Source organism: Urocitellus parryii, chromosome 9, assembly GCF_045843805.1.
Source record: "Urocitellus parryii isolate mUroPar1 chromosome 9, mUroPar1.hap1, whole genome shotgun sequence".
Taxonomy (NCBI): domain Eukaryota; kingdom Metazoa; phylum Chordata; class Mammalia; order Rodentia; family Sciuridae; genus Urocitellus; species Urocitellus parryii.
The window spans coordinates 93040297-93054433 of record NC_135539.1 but is presented as its reverse complement, the minus strand read 5'-3'; the positions used below and the strand labels follow the sequence as shown (position 1 = coordinate 93054433).

Genomic DNA, 14137 nt, shown 5'->3' with positions numbered 1-14137 from the left:
AAGCTGCTAAGGCTGACTTAAAACTTGTGATCCTCCTGCCTTAGCCTCTTATGTAGCTGGGATTATATGTGCCCACCACTTTGCCCAGCTAGACACAGACTTTTTCATGTTTCAATTAATATTTTGTATCATAAAAAAACAGGTATTTTGTTTTTCTTTTGCCTTTCGAGATTTCTTTGCATGGGTTCAAACTGGTGCCACAAATATGCTGATAAATGCAAATATAGAAGAATGCCACCAAAATAAATAAGTATAGATATCTGTAAATGAATAAATACCTTTTCTTCTTCCTCAAGCCCATAAGCCTTCCAGTACCCTGAAGATAACTGAGATGACATCACAACTGCCATCAGCCAAAGAGATTAATCAAATGTGCACTCAGCAAGCCAGCTGCGACAAAGAGTTTGCTAAAGCTCTCAAGGTGTTTTACCAAAGCATGAACACAGCAAAACGACAATTTCTCAGACTTTGGCAGTATAAACCTCCTGTAAGTAGCCAGAATCATGGGAACAAAAGAAATCTATTTCCATTAAATTTAGACATTTGCTTTAAATGCATTTCCTGAGCTTGAGGACATGTGTGTTTAAGCAGATGAGAAAGTAAAGGCCTTAGAAGCATGGTCCTCTGCTCTCTCAGGCCTCCATCCATCTTTGCTCAGGGCTTTCTATTTTAGTGCACATCTGGCTGGTTCCAGACAGCCAAGGTCACTGTAGGATTGTTATTCATTCACTTTACAATATATAGAATATCCCAGAAATGCAAGTTTTGTTTATAATTATAAAATCAAATATAACTCATCATATTACATTACAGTAGAAAAACAATCTGATTATTTCAACAGATGGAAAAGCATGTGAAAAACATTTAGCATTCTATGAAGACAAATATTCTTGTCAAACTCGAGAATAAAATGGACATGCCTCAATTTGATAGAGGCGATCTCAGGCAAAGTGGTAAATTACTGACAGCTTCCCTTTTAAGATCAGGAAGAAGTCAGGGATGCTAGCCATTGCACTTCTGTACTTTTAAGTTCCAGCCAGTGCATTAAGGCAAGAAATACAAAGTATAAAGACTAGAAAGAGAAAACAGGATTTGCAATTTTAGCACATATTTATATAACGCTTTCTAAGCATTTTACATTTATTGAGTAAATTCTTATAACCACTACCATTAGCCTTATTTTATGGCTGTGGACCTAAGACGTAAGAGACGTTATGTAACTTGTTTCAGGATGCATATATTGTAAGTAGCAGGGCCTTGATGCAAACCCAGCCAGGGCAGCTCCACAGTCTTCTTCTCCCTGCATTATACTGTGCAGCCTCCATTACTATTCCCAGATGGCATGCTTGTATAAATAGAAAACCCCACAGAATTTATACATAAATTAATAGAATTACCCAATTGCTGGTTATAAAATCAATATAAAAGTCAAGTATATTTGAATATATATATATTATATTTGTATATATATAATGTATACATATATTTTTTTGATGTCATTTATAATTGTATCAAATATATGAAATACTCAGGCTGATAGCTAACATAAAATATGCAGTACTTCTGTGAAAAAAATTTTAAAACTTGTTTAGAAATGTCAAAGACGACCTCCCAAAATGGAGAAATAGGCTATGTCTCCATGGTTTGGGAATTGCTACTGTAAGTCTGTAATTCTCCCCAAGATTCAATGTATCCCAAGCAAATGTAATGGAACCTGACAAAATGATCTATAATTTATATGGAATTGCAAATGGAAAGAAAAGCCAAGACAAGATGAAGAGCTGAGAAGAAGGTAGAATGACTTGTCTTGCCTGATAATACTTTATTTTCCAGATAGTGAGGTGTTGGTAAAATAAAGACAACGAAAGAAAAGAACAGAAGGCTCATTCTGTACTAGAGACTTGATATAGACTGAGATGAAGCTGCAGATGAGTGTGCAGCATGGACCTTTCCATAAACAGTGCTTGGAGAACTAGGAATTTAGGTGATATTATGGTTTGGTTCTGGGTTGTTCCCCAAAGACTCAAGATGCTAATGGCATGGGTGCTACTGGGAGGTGGTGGAACCCTTAGAAGGTGAGGCTAATAGAAGGAAGTTGGGTTGCTAGGGGAGAGCCTTTGAAGGGGATATTGGGACTCAGGCCCCTTCCCCTCTCTCTTCTCTTCCTAACCACCATGTGGTGACCAGTTTTTTTCCACATGCTTCTTTTCCATGATGTACTGTGTCACGACAGGCCCAAAGCAACAGGGCCAAGTGACCATGGACTGAAGCCTCTGAAACCATGAGCCAAAATAAACCTTTCCTCCTTTCAAGCTGTTTATCTCTGACAGACACAGAAAATCAGATGAAGAAAATGAAACTAAATGTAGTTCTAAATCAATTTTAGGTGCAAATTAAAGACTCAAATGTGAAAGGCACAACCCTGACTCTTCATAACCTCACAGTGGAAAAGGATTTCTTACGCATGACAAAACCAGCTAGTTTGGGGCTGGGGATGTGGCTCAAGCGGTAGCGCGCTCGCCTGGCATGCGTGCGGCCCGGGTTCGATCCTCCAGCACCACATACAAACAAAGATGTTGTGTCCGCCAATAATTAATAAATAAATATTAAAAAAAAAAACCAGCTAGTTTTAAAGAGAGAGACTGAAAAGTTGACTAAATCATGAACTCTAGTCCATCAAAAGAATAAACAAATAAAGGCATGCTGTCCATCTACATATAAATGTTTTTAAAAAGTACTTATGCTCATTAATAGATTGGGAAATACTAATTGATAACCATTGTGAATTATCCATAGTAGCAAAAGTTAAATATTCTCACATCAAGATTTGATGCAGATATGAAACAACAGAAAATTGGGCATGGTCGGAGATATATAATCACTTAAAAATTACTTGGCACTTACCTAACTAATTAAGTTGAAGATACTATATCTAAGAAATCTGTAATTCAACTCTTTTTCTATGAAAGAAAATGGATCTGCAGAGAAGTAAGCCCTAATTCTTTCAGGCAGAGATTCTGAGTGTGGTCCCCTAACTAGCAGCTTCAGTATCACCAGGAATCTTGTTAAAAATGCAGATTCCAGGGCTGGAACTATAGCTCAGTGGTAGAGCGCCCGCCTTGCATGTGTGAGGCACTGGGTTAGATCCTCAGCACCACATAAAGATAAAGATATTGTGTCCAACTACAACTAAAAAATATATATACATAAACAAATTTTTTTTAAAAAAAATGCAGATTCTGGTAGCTACCCCAGACCTACTGAATCAGAATCTCTGAGTAGGCCTAATGATGTTTGAACACCCCTGCCCCAGTGATTCTGCCTTAAACTACAGTTTGAGAACCTACTGCAATAAGTCATTTGATAGATGTAAGAAATTAATTCTTATCCATCTAAAGAGGCACCAGTTATATAACCTTTTTGAAAGAATTGAGAGTTGGGCCGGGATTATAGCTCAAGTGGTAGAGCACTTGCTTAGTATGTGTGAGGCCCTGGGTTCGATCCCCAGCACCACATAAAATAATTAAACAAAATAAAGCATTGTGTCCATTTACAACTAAAAAGAATATTAAAAAAAAAAGAATTGAGAGTTACTCAAATGATTTTCTGTTCTGTGGTTCAGACGAGGGCTCAGCTATGAAAGGTTACAGGAAACCTTGCATATGTGTACTGGCTCCTCTTAACAGCATCTTCCATAATAGCACCAAACCAGACACATACCTAATGTATACTCACAGAAAATGGGAAAATTATGGCACCATCTATTCTGCAGAAAATGTGCTGTGAAAATAAAGCATAGCCACATACAACAAGGATGAATATCAACCACCAATAAGTAATGGATACCTTCAAGTCACAAAAGATAACATCCAGCATGATTTCATAAATGTCTAAAGACAAGTAAAACATACTATTTATGGATGCATTCTACGTGATGAAAGTGTTCAGAAAGGCAAGAAAATGATAAACGATTATCACAAAGATCAGGCTATGGATTGTTTCTGAGGGAAGGGAAGTAAGTGTGAGAGGACTAAAGCAGGCCCTTGTTCGAGAAGGTGTGCTCACTGTAACTCGATGTGCACACACATTTTGGGTCCTCTTTTGTCTGCAAACCTCCCAATAAAAAATAAAAGAAAAACTGGTTAGATGAAAGATGTTATTCACAAATTTAAAAGTAAGCCTCAGCCCGAGAGAAACAACTTGTATTACAATTTGAATTTTGAAATATTTATATAGTTTTTACCAGTTGAGCACCCTGAATCTGAAAAGTCAAAATCTGAAATGCTTCATAATCCAAATTTCTTGAGTATTAATCCTTATATGTTTATTTATTTATTAGGGATTAAACACGGGGATGCTTTACCACTGAGCTACTTTTAAATTTTATTTTAGTCAGTCTCAAAATGAGTTGCTGAGGCTGGATTTGAACTTGAAATACTCCTGGTTCGGTCTCCCAAGTTTTTGGGATTACAGGCCTGTGCCACCATGCTGGCTAAGCCATATTTACCAAGCATTAGTACTCAGAATATTTAAACAATTACTTTTAAAATAAGACAAAGACAATACGGAATACTCATTGGGAAAAATGGGTAATTTGAACAGGTATTTCACTAATCAGTAAAATAAAAAGTAAGAGAAAATGCTGTATTACAGACTGCTCCCTGTGCATTTCCATGCTCAGTAAGTCCCAATCCCATCTCCTCCATCATTTGTCACTGGTATTTTAGCCCACAGCCAATCTGGAATCCCATTTCAGTAGTACCTGCTTCTATGGAATGGGGGATACATCAGCAAATCCCTACAAGTGGGAGAACCCTCATGCCCATGACTTCCTTTGCAAAACCTCAGAACTTCCATAGTATTAATATATAGCATTCCAATCTGAAATGTTGGGATTGTCTCATCAGTGTTCCCTATTGGCAGTAACTACAGGGCCATTCAGGTAGTCTTCTCCAAATCAGTTGCTCCCAGTAACTTACTGCCTCTGGAAGCCACTTGCAAATGCAGTTTTCCGGGCCAAAGGGAGAAACTGCTGGGCACCCCAATGAGATGCATACATTTTTTTATTCTAATGATATGAAGTCTACTATCATTTTTTTTCCTTTCACTTATTCTTTAGGAAGATGATCAAATGCTTCGACCATTTGTATACCAACAATCACAGATGTTAAAGGATCTGGGGGATCTGCTTGAATCCAGCTTATGGAAACTGAAAAATGACGTTTCTCTCATAGTGAAAAAGAAGAGAGAATATTTATTATATACTAAACAGTGAGGATACAACAACTGAAAACTGCAAACATTTAAACTTTAGTGGTAAAGATCATTTGTGTAGCTAATGGGTTTAAGCTAACCTGTGTATTTCCCACTTAACTTACTCTACCATTTTAAAGAAAGACTTCTTTCAATCAGACGTTTTTTGGTACTTGGGATTGAACCCAGGGGCACTTAACTACAGGGCCATACCCTTACTCCTTTTAATATTTTATTTTGAGAAAGGATCTAAGTTACTTAAGGCCTCTTTAAGTTGCTGAGGCTGACTTTGAACTTGTGATCTTCCTGTCTCAGCCTTCCGAGATGCTGAAAATATATAGGCATGCTCCACCATACTCAGCAACTGGAGTTTAAATAATATAAAAATGAACTCATATGCAGAAAGGAGGTGAAATGTGAGATACCTGAGGTGAATGGTGATACTTACAAGTTACCATTCTGAGGTAATGGAAACTTCTAATAACAATAGTAATGAGGATGGTGAGACTGAATAGTGCTTACCATTTGCCAGGCACTAATCTAAGTACTAAACATCTGTTAGCTCATTTAATTCTCAAAATAATTCTGTGAGTTAGGGTAGACAGTCCTACTGCCAAGAATTTGTCTCCTTTTCTTGATGGGAATGTAAATTGGTATTCCCATTTTTGAAAACAGTATGGAGGTTCCTCAGAAAACTGAAAAAGAGAATTACCATATGATCCATCAATTCCACTACTGGCTATGTATCCCAAAGAACTGAAGTCAGTGTGTTGAAGAGCTAGCTATCTGCAAGTCCATGTTCCCCCCCCCCCCCTTTTTAATATTTTTTTAGTTGTAGTTGGACACAAAACCTTTATTCTATTTATTTATTTATTTTTATGTGGTTCTGAGGATCAAACACAGTGCCTCGTACATGCTAGGCAGGCACTCTACCACTGAGCCACAACCCCAGCCCCGCATGCCCATGTTTAATGCAGCATTATTCATTATAGTAAGAATATGGAAAGAACTGAAATGTTCATCTACCTACTGATGGAGTTTTAAAATGTGTTACAGATACACAATGGGAATACTATTCACCCTTAAAGAAATGGGAAATTCTGTCATTTGTGACAACATGGATGAACCTAGGACATTATGTTAAGTGGAATTAGCCAGACATAAACAGATAAAATATGATCTCCTAGCCAGAATCTAAAAAAACAACAACAAAAAAAAAAACCCCAAAACTGATAGAAGTAAAGTAATATGGTAGCTACCAAAGGCTTAGGAGAAAAGGTGGGTAGAGAAAGGGGGATAGACACTGGTCAATGGGTACAAAGTTTGTTAGAATTAAGTCTGACTGTTCTATCCCACAGCAAACCAACTATTGTTAATAGAATGTGTGTTTCAAAATAGCTAAAAGAGAGGTCTTCAAATGTTCTTACCACAAAGAAATGATAACTATTTCAGCTGATAGATATGCTAATTACTGATTTGATGATTTCAGTGTATATCATGTACCCATAAATATACATAATCGTCAATTAAAAAAAATTTTAAAATAGAAATAAAAGAATCTTCCTTTTCAAGTTATATATCCTCCCTTCTTTTGTAAAGACAGCACAGAGGGTCTCCTAACATGAATAATATTTCTATATATGTTATGCTTCTTAATTAAAAATAGAAATTCCATAAAGGGGTGGCTGTCTCCATTACATAATAAACAACATGAACTATGTATATGTTTATTATATGATTATTATTTTTTACCGTCTTTTTTATTGGTGCATTATAATTACATATAATAGTGGAATTCATTATACCTGTTTATATATGCATATAACATAATTCGATCAATCTCATTCTCTAGTATTTTCCCTTCCCTTATGAGATTATTATAAAAAGAAAAATTCTTTGCTTTATTTTAGGGCTTCAATGCAAAACCTAGTTAACATACAAAAAGAAAACTAGAGGAAAGTTCTATTTAAATAGAGAAGATCAGTAGAAACTTACAAATTGTATTCTTAAAACTAATCACAAGTATAGACCCAGGGAAAGAATGAAAAACTCAATTATTGGCAGAAAACAAGTCAGGCCATGTTAAGTAGCACACAGTTATCACTACACAAATAAACTGGCAGGTCCCAATGAAAAAAACCATCGTTCAATTGAAAATCCTTTATTATTCAACTTAGGTAAACAGTCCAAAATCAGTGTAGATGGGTGAAAAACTATGCTAAAATAGAAAAAAAGTGCAGTTTAATTTAGCAAAAGCTCACACAATATGCAGAGAAACTCACTGGAGGGTGAGATTCCATTCAACACCATGGCAAGCAAGGCAGCAGTTACTGCCCTGGCTGAAAGCCAGCCCCAGCAATCCTCACTAGGAATGCAGTTAGCAACACAGACAAGGACACTTCCTCCACCATTTGACCTGCCAGCACATTCATAAAATTTATCAAGAACATTTCAATGAAAAAATCAGTCAAATATTAGTTTTCTCTCACAAGCAAGAAAATCATAAATCAGCTGAGATTTGAAAGTTAGAGTAAGCTAGTACAATTTCCTGCCTTTAATGTGTAGGTATTTAGATTTGACAATCTTTTCCATATACAGTCAGATAGGTTTATAGAAGAATTTCAAATATCAAATACAGAAGCTGTTAATCATGCATTTTATGACTTCAGCTAATTCTTCAAATGTTTAGACTTCAGAGCTGCTAATGACACTAAATTCAATACCATGTTGGCTGAGTCTGTCGATCAATTTTGTTTTGGAGAAAGCTGCCCCAGGTGTGAAGACACCGCCCCTGTAAAACAATAACAAGAGAAAACAATGCACACAGCTGCTTTCCAGCCCTCTGCTCTGTAGGACTAGGTAGCCAACTATTACACAACTCCTAAAAACTGAGCATTCTCCATTCTATCCTGGCTACTTTTGATTTCATTCCTAAAATCAGCAGACTAAGCAAATAGCTATTATTCAAGAGAAACTAGTGCCACAGACAATCCTGTGGAGACAGGTTCAGTTCCTGTTCACTGTTTCAATGCTACCTGCGTGCTCATGGAGCATATGGCAAAGCTTTATCAACCTGAGTAACTGCTGCTATTTGTAAAGATGTTTTCAGACCCAAGAGGATTAAATACAGATCTTAATGGAATAAATTTAAATAGTCAATTATTATTAAAATATATTAAAATATAAACAGAACTTAAACTAGATAAAGAAGAAGTTTCTTTAAATATAATGGCTAACATTTACAAAGTACCACATATTTTCAAAGGTAACACAGTATTTGAAAAAATTAAGTTTCTATATACAATATATATAGTATATATATATAATATTAAGTAATATACTATATACAATACATATAATAAAAATCAAACCTAATAATTTAATATTGTTTTAGGTTATACCTGATTTACCTCTTAGCTGCAGGTCTATGTTCATTTGTAAAGTTAGCCTAATTGAAGATAAAAGCTAAATGCTCCAGTAAGACAGTACATTTGATAACCATCAGCCAGGATCCATGACTCAATTCACACACCTGGCATCAGTCAGGGCTCCTGCAACCTACCAGCTTGGTATTGCTCAACACTGATGAGAAGTTCCTGTTTACACTATTTAATAAGAGGGACCTTTTCTGAGTGGCTAACTCTGGATTTGGGCTCTTTTTATAAGAAACCAAAGCCAACTTACATGGCTCTCACACTTTTCAATCTCCTCTCATTTACCTCTGCAGTTATTCCCAAGATTGGTAAGAAACTGTCCTTTTATTTTAATTAACCTATATCTTTGGATCAAAGGAACTGTAAATGCTTATGTGTAGACCCAAAGCCTGAATATCGAAGCAAAATTATTTAAAATATAATACATATTAAAAAGATATCTTCTAACTAGAAGAAAACCAAACTTACGCCTTAGGAAGATCAGAGACATCGTTTAGAAGAGTCATGGCTGCCTGAACCATGGCTATGGGGGTAGCCACATAGCCAGCCTCTGCAGAAAAGGTTGATCAAGGGGAAAAAAAAGTGTTCATGAAGTCTGCATTAAACAACACCCAAATATCAAATGGTAGATTTTCTATCTAACTCTAGGTATACAGATTTTTTTTTGAAAAGATACTCTAAACACTTATAACAAAAATAACAACTTTTACTGTACAGGTTGGGGATCCCTTATTCAAAATGCTTGGGACTTTTGTGTTTTAGATTTTATAGTTTTTCAGATTTTAGAATATTTGCTTATACATAATAAGCTATCTTGGAGATGGGACCATGTACAACCACAAAATATAAATATAACCTGAAGGTAATTTTAAACAATATTTTTAGCACACCTGCATTTTGATCACAACCCATCACATGAAGTCAGGTGTGGAATTTTCCACTTCTGGTGTCATGCTTGTACTCAAAAAGTTATGGATTTTGTATCATTTCAAATTTCAGATTTTCAGGTTAGGAAATTTCAACCTGTATTTATTTTTTATATTTTGGCAGTTCTGGGGATTGAACCCAGGAGTACTCTACCACTGAGCTATATTATCTATCCTTCAAATTTTTTTTTGTTTGTTTTAGTTGGACACAATACCTTTATTTTAATGCAGCGCTGAGGATCGGACCCAAGGCCTCCCACGTGCTAGATGAGTGCTCTACCACTGAGCCACAACCCCAGCCCTACCCTTCAATTTTTTAAATTTTGAGACAAGGTCTTACTCAGTTGTTGAGACTGGCCTCAAACTTGTAACCCTCCTGCCTCAGCCTCCTGAGTAACTGGGATTACAGGCTCAATCTATCTTATTAAACATATTAAATGTTACAAAGTATATGTATTTATTGCTTTAAATCTACTAACTCAATTTTCACAACAGTGATATTATTTTTGTGTGTTTGTCTGTGTGTGTGTGATGCTGGGGATTAAACCCAAGGCCTCACCCAAGCCAGGCAAATGCTCTACCACTGAGATTAGTACTATTTTTATCCCTATTTTACAGATTAAGAAATTGAGGCTTGGTCACTTAACCTTTTCCAAACTCACAAAGTTAGGCAATGGCTAAGCCATAAACACACCCAGGCAGCTAGTTCACTCTTGTCCATTACAATATACTGCTTCTTGATAATCATTGAAATCATGATTCTAGGTTGTTGTTGTTGTTTTAATATTTGTTTTTAGTTGTAGGTAGACACAATAACCTTTATTTTATTTTTATGTAGTGCTGAGGATTGAACCCAGTGCCTCATGCATGCTAGGCAAGTGCTCTACCGCTGAGATACAATCCCAGCCCCGCTCGGTTGTTTTTTATTCATTCTATTAATATATCAAACTGATACCCATCTGCATTCACATACTTCACTAACAAAAGTCCTCTAAAATTTATAGTAAAAGTTTTTTGGGGAGAAATAGATCCTAACCTGTTAGGAGCCACAGCAAAAATATTGATACAGGCACCTTTGGATTTTATGACTGCCAGCCAGCAATTCACATTCATATGGTAATTGGACTCATGCTGTCTAGCTGGGCCCATTTTCAGGACTCAGGTTACTCATGTCACTCTTGTAATGGGAGAGTTCCCATTGGTTGGGAAAGGATGGTAGGAGGGTGTTCCGGGGGAAGGGGAAACCCCCCGGCTCAGGTAGAACACACACGTGGCGGACCCACCTGTTAGGGGACGCACACGGCCTCTCTCTAAATAAAACTTTGTCTCAGTTTGACTGGCTTGTGTTTTTGTGCCCAACCGGGTTGCAAGATTGCAAGCCCGGGTGCACTGACAGCTCAGCAGGGAATCGCTCAGCAGGGGTGCCGCAGGCAGTGCTCGGCAGCAGGAGCGGGACTCAGCCGGCCCGGGGCCGGGCAGTTTGCGGCATTTTGGTGGCCCTGTACCGGGAACGCCCAAAATTTAAAGGTGAGTAATATCGCTCGCCCCTAAGGAAAGGCGACAGAATGGGTATTTCTGTTTTGATTTATTCTGCTCTTATTTCAGGCTCTCTAGCCTTACAATTTTTTCAGACGAGTTGGGATAAATGGTTAACTCAAGGTTTGAAGTTATTCGGCCCTGAGAGAGAGAAAATTGACATAATCATTTTCCTCCTCTCCGTTTCTGTTTCATTCTGTTTTGGCTTTCTTCTATCCTATCTTATTGGGTTACGTTACCTTTATAGTAGATTAGAATCTAGTAAAAAACAAACCGAAAAACTGTTAAGTAAATTGTTAGAGGTCCAGGCCATGGCAGAAAACATATTAAGTCAAGCAAAACAAAAGGTCTCTCAAGCTAGTCAGATAGAAGAAAATTTGAACAAGGCAAGCTCAGGGAAAAAACGGTCGTCAGATAGGGAGGCTGCTACTAACTCCGTTCCACCACCAGAGGGCATAATTCAACCAACAGCTTTACCTGCCTCCATAGATGATGAACGGAATCCTGAGGCGGGACCCCAAAAACTAGCATGCCCTGTAGTTGAGCAGGGAGAAGAAAGAGAACGAGTTTACCGTGCCTTAGATTTCAAAATAATAAAGCAATTAAAGGAAGCTGTAGCAGCCTACGGCCCGGCCGCTCCCTTCACAGTCAGTATGGTCGAATCTATTACCGGCTGGAATTTAACACCAGCAGATTGGGCTAACGTGTGTAATTCTGTGCTAAATAGAGGACAGTATTTATTATGGAAAATTGCCAATGAGGAATTTTGCAAGGAGACAGCTAGGCGAAATGCAGAAGCAGGTTACCCTGAACGAGACCTGAAAATGTTACTGGGAAAAGAGGAATTTCAAGGGCAGATGCAACAGCTCAGATATGATCCTGGCGTATACGCTCAGGTCGCTATAAATGCAATTAAGGCATGGAAAACTTTAAAGGGACAAGGGGATTTTCAAGGTCAACTATCTAAGATAATACAAGGAGTTAATGAGCCCTACGCTGACTTTGTAGCTAGACTTATTGAAGCAGCCTCTGAGACATTTGAAAATACAGAACAGGCAATGCCATTTATAAAACAGCTGGCTTACGATCAAGCAAATCGTTGCTGCAAAGAGGTCATTAGACCGTGGAAACAGGAAGATTTAAACACATATATTAAATTATGTAGAGACATTAATGAACAAGGACAAGTCATGGCAGCTGAAGTAAAACAGGCTTTAAGTACCAAGCCAAAAACATGCTATAATTGCAATCAAGAAGGGCATTTTAAAAGAAATTGCCCCATAGGAGGAGAGTTTAACAAAGCTAGATATCAAAAGAGTAGAATCCCGGGTATTTGCCCACGATGCCATAGAGGGAGACATTGGGCTAATGAATGCCATTCTCAAACCACCATAGAGGGTATTCCGTTATCAAAAAATGGACAAAGACCAAGTGTCTACCCACGATATCGTGGAGAAAGGCATCAGGCCCCGTTGTCAAAAAACGAATTGGAGGGCCCAATGCCCCGGGGCCCAAAACCACAAATATACGGGGCAATGGAGGAACCCAGCAGCACCATCAAGGTGGTGCCCAGGACGCATTATCCATCAGATCCCTCATCAGACAGACTAGAGGGAGCGCAGGGTTGGACATCTGTGCCTCTGCCAGAGCAGTATTAACTCCAGAGATGGGAGTTCAAATCATTCCCACAGGAGTAAAAGGACCTCTTCCCCAGGGAACAGTAGGCTTATTATTAGGACGCAGTTCTTCTACACTTAAAGGACTTATGATAAGTCCTGGGGTAATTGATCCCGATTATGAGGGTGAAATAAAAATCATAGCTAGTTCTCCAAGAGGTATATCAGTAATTTCATCAGGAGATAGAATAGCACAGTTATTAATAATACCAAGCCTACATGATAAATTTTCCAGTTGTAATGTAGAAAGAGGTTCCAAGGGATTAGGCTCCACAGGTGTAGATTGGGCTATGCTATCTTTAAATTTAGATTCTCGCCCTATGCTAAAATTAAATATTCAAGGGCATGATTTTAATGGACTGCTGGACACAGGCGCTGACCTCAGCATCATATCTCGCCAGGAATGGCCTAAACATTGGCCATTACAGCAAGCGACCCAAACGCTTAGAGGCCTAGGAGTGGCAACTAATCCCCATAGAAGTGCAATGGTATTAGATTGGAGGGATCCTGAAGGATGTGAAGGAACTATACAGCCCTATGTATTGGACCATCTCCCCATAAATTTATGGGGACGAGACGTCCTAGATCAATTAGGATTGACATTAACAAATAACGTCAATCCTAACGCGCCCACTACTAGGGCAAAACAAGGCTTTAGAAAAGAAAAGAGATTAAGAGATCAAGAACAAGATATAACAGCACCAATTCAAGTAGATCAAGAGATAGATAAACATGGATTGGGTTTTCAAAAAGGGCCACTGAGACAATCAAAATTACTTGGAAATCAGAAAGACCAGTGTGGGTTCCTCAGTGGCCCCTAACTAAAGAAAAGATACAAGTAGCCCATGATCTGGTCAAACAGCAATTAGCGGAAGGACATATACAACCTTCCGTATCTCCCCATAATACTCCCATTTTTGTTATTAAAAAGAAATCTGGTAAATGGAGATTATTACAAGATTTAAGAGCCATCAATAATGAGATGGTTATTATGGGACCTGCTCAATCAGGGATTCCCCAATTGTCTGCTCTACCAAAAACCTGGCATGTTCTAGCTATAGATATTAAAGATTGTTTCTTCTCAATTCCAATTCATCCCGAGGATAGTCCGCATTTTGCATTTACTATCCCTGCACTGAATCATGAAGGTCCTGATCAGAGATATGAATGGAAAGTACTCCCTCAAGGGATGGCTAACAGCCCAACTTTGTGCCAAATTTATGTTGATAAAGCAATCCAGCCACTTAGAAATCAAAACCCTGAACTACAGATATTTCACTATATGGATGATGTGTTAATGGCACATAAAGAT

General features: G+C 37.8%; 2 protein-coding genes across 2 annotated transcripts in view; one reads left to right on the top strand and one right to left on the bottom strand.

Moving 5' to 3' along the window:
• The window catches only part of LOC113184155 (kinesin-like protein KIF28P), an 86074-nt gene extending 80799 nt beyond the window's left edge, over window positions 1–5275 (top strand). Inside the window, exons 22-23 of the mRNA XM_077802937.1 lie at window positions 297–487; window positions 5120–5275. Of these exons, the coding sequence (XP_077659063.1) occupies window positions 297–487; window positions 5120–5275 (347 nt within the window). The remainder of the gene's footprint in view (window positions 1–296; window positions 488–5119) is intronic.
• Window positions 5276–7398: 2123 nt separating this feature from the next.
• The window catches only part of Sccpdh (saccharopine dehydrogenase (putative)), a 43094-nt gene continuing 36355 nt past the window's right edge, over window positions 7399–14137 (bottom strand). The window contains exons 11-12 of the mRNA XM_026390734.2: window positions 9156–9237; window positions 7399–8044 (exon numbers count right to left, since the gene is read on the bottom strand). Coding sequence (XP_026246519.1) covers window positions 7939–8044; window positions 9156–9237 — 188 coding nt within the window. The 3' untranslated portion in view covers window positions 7399–7938. The remainder of the gene's footprint in view (window positions 8045–9155; window positions 9238–14137) is intronic.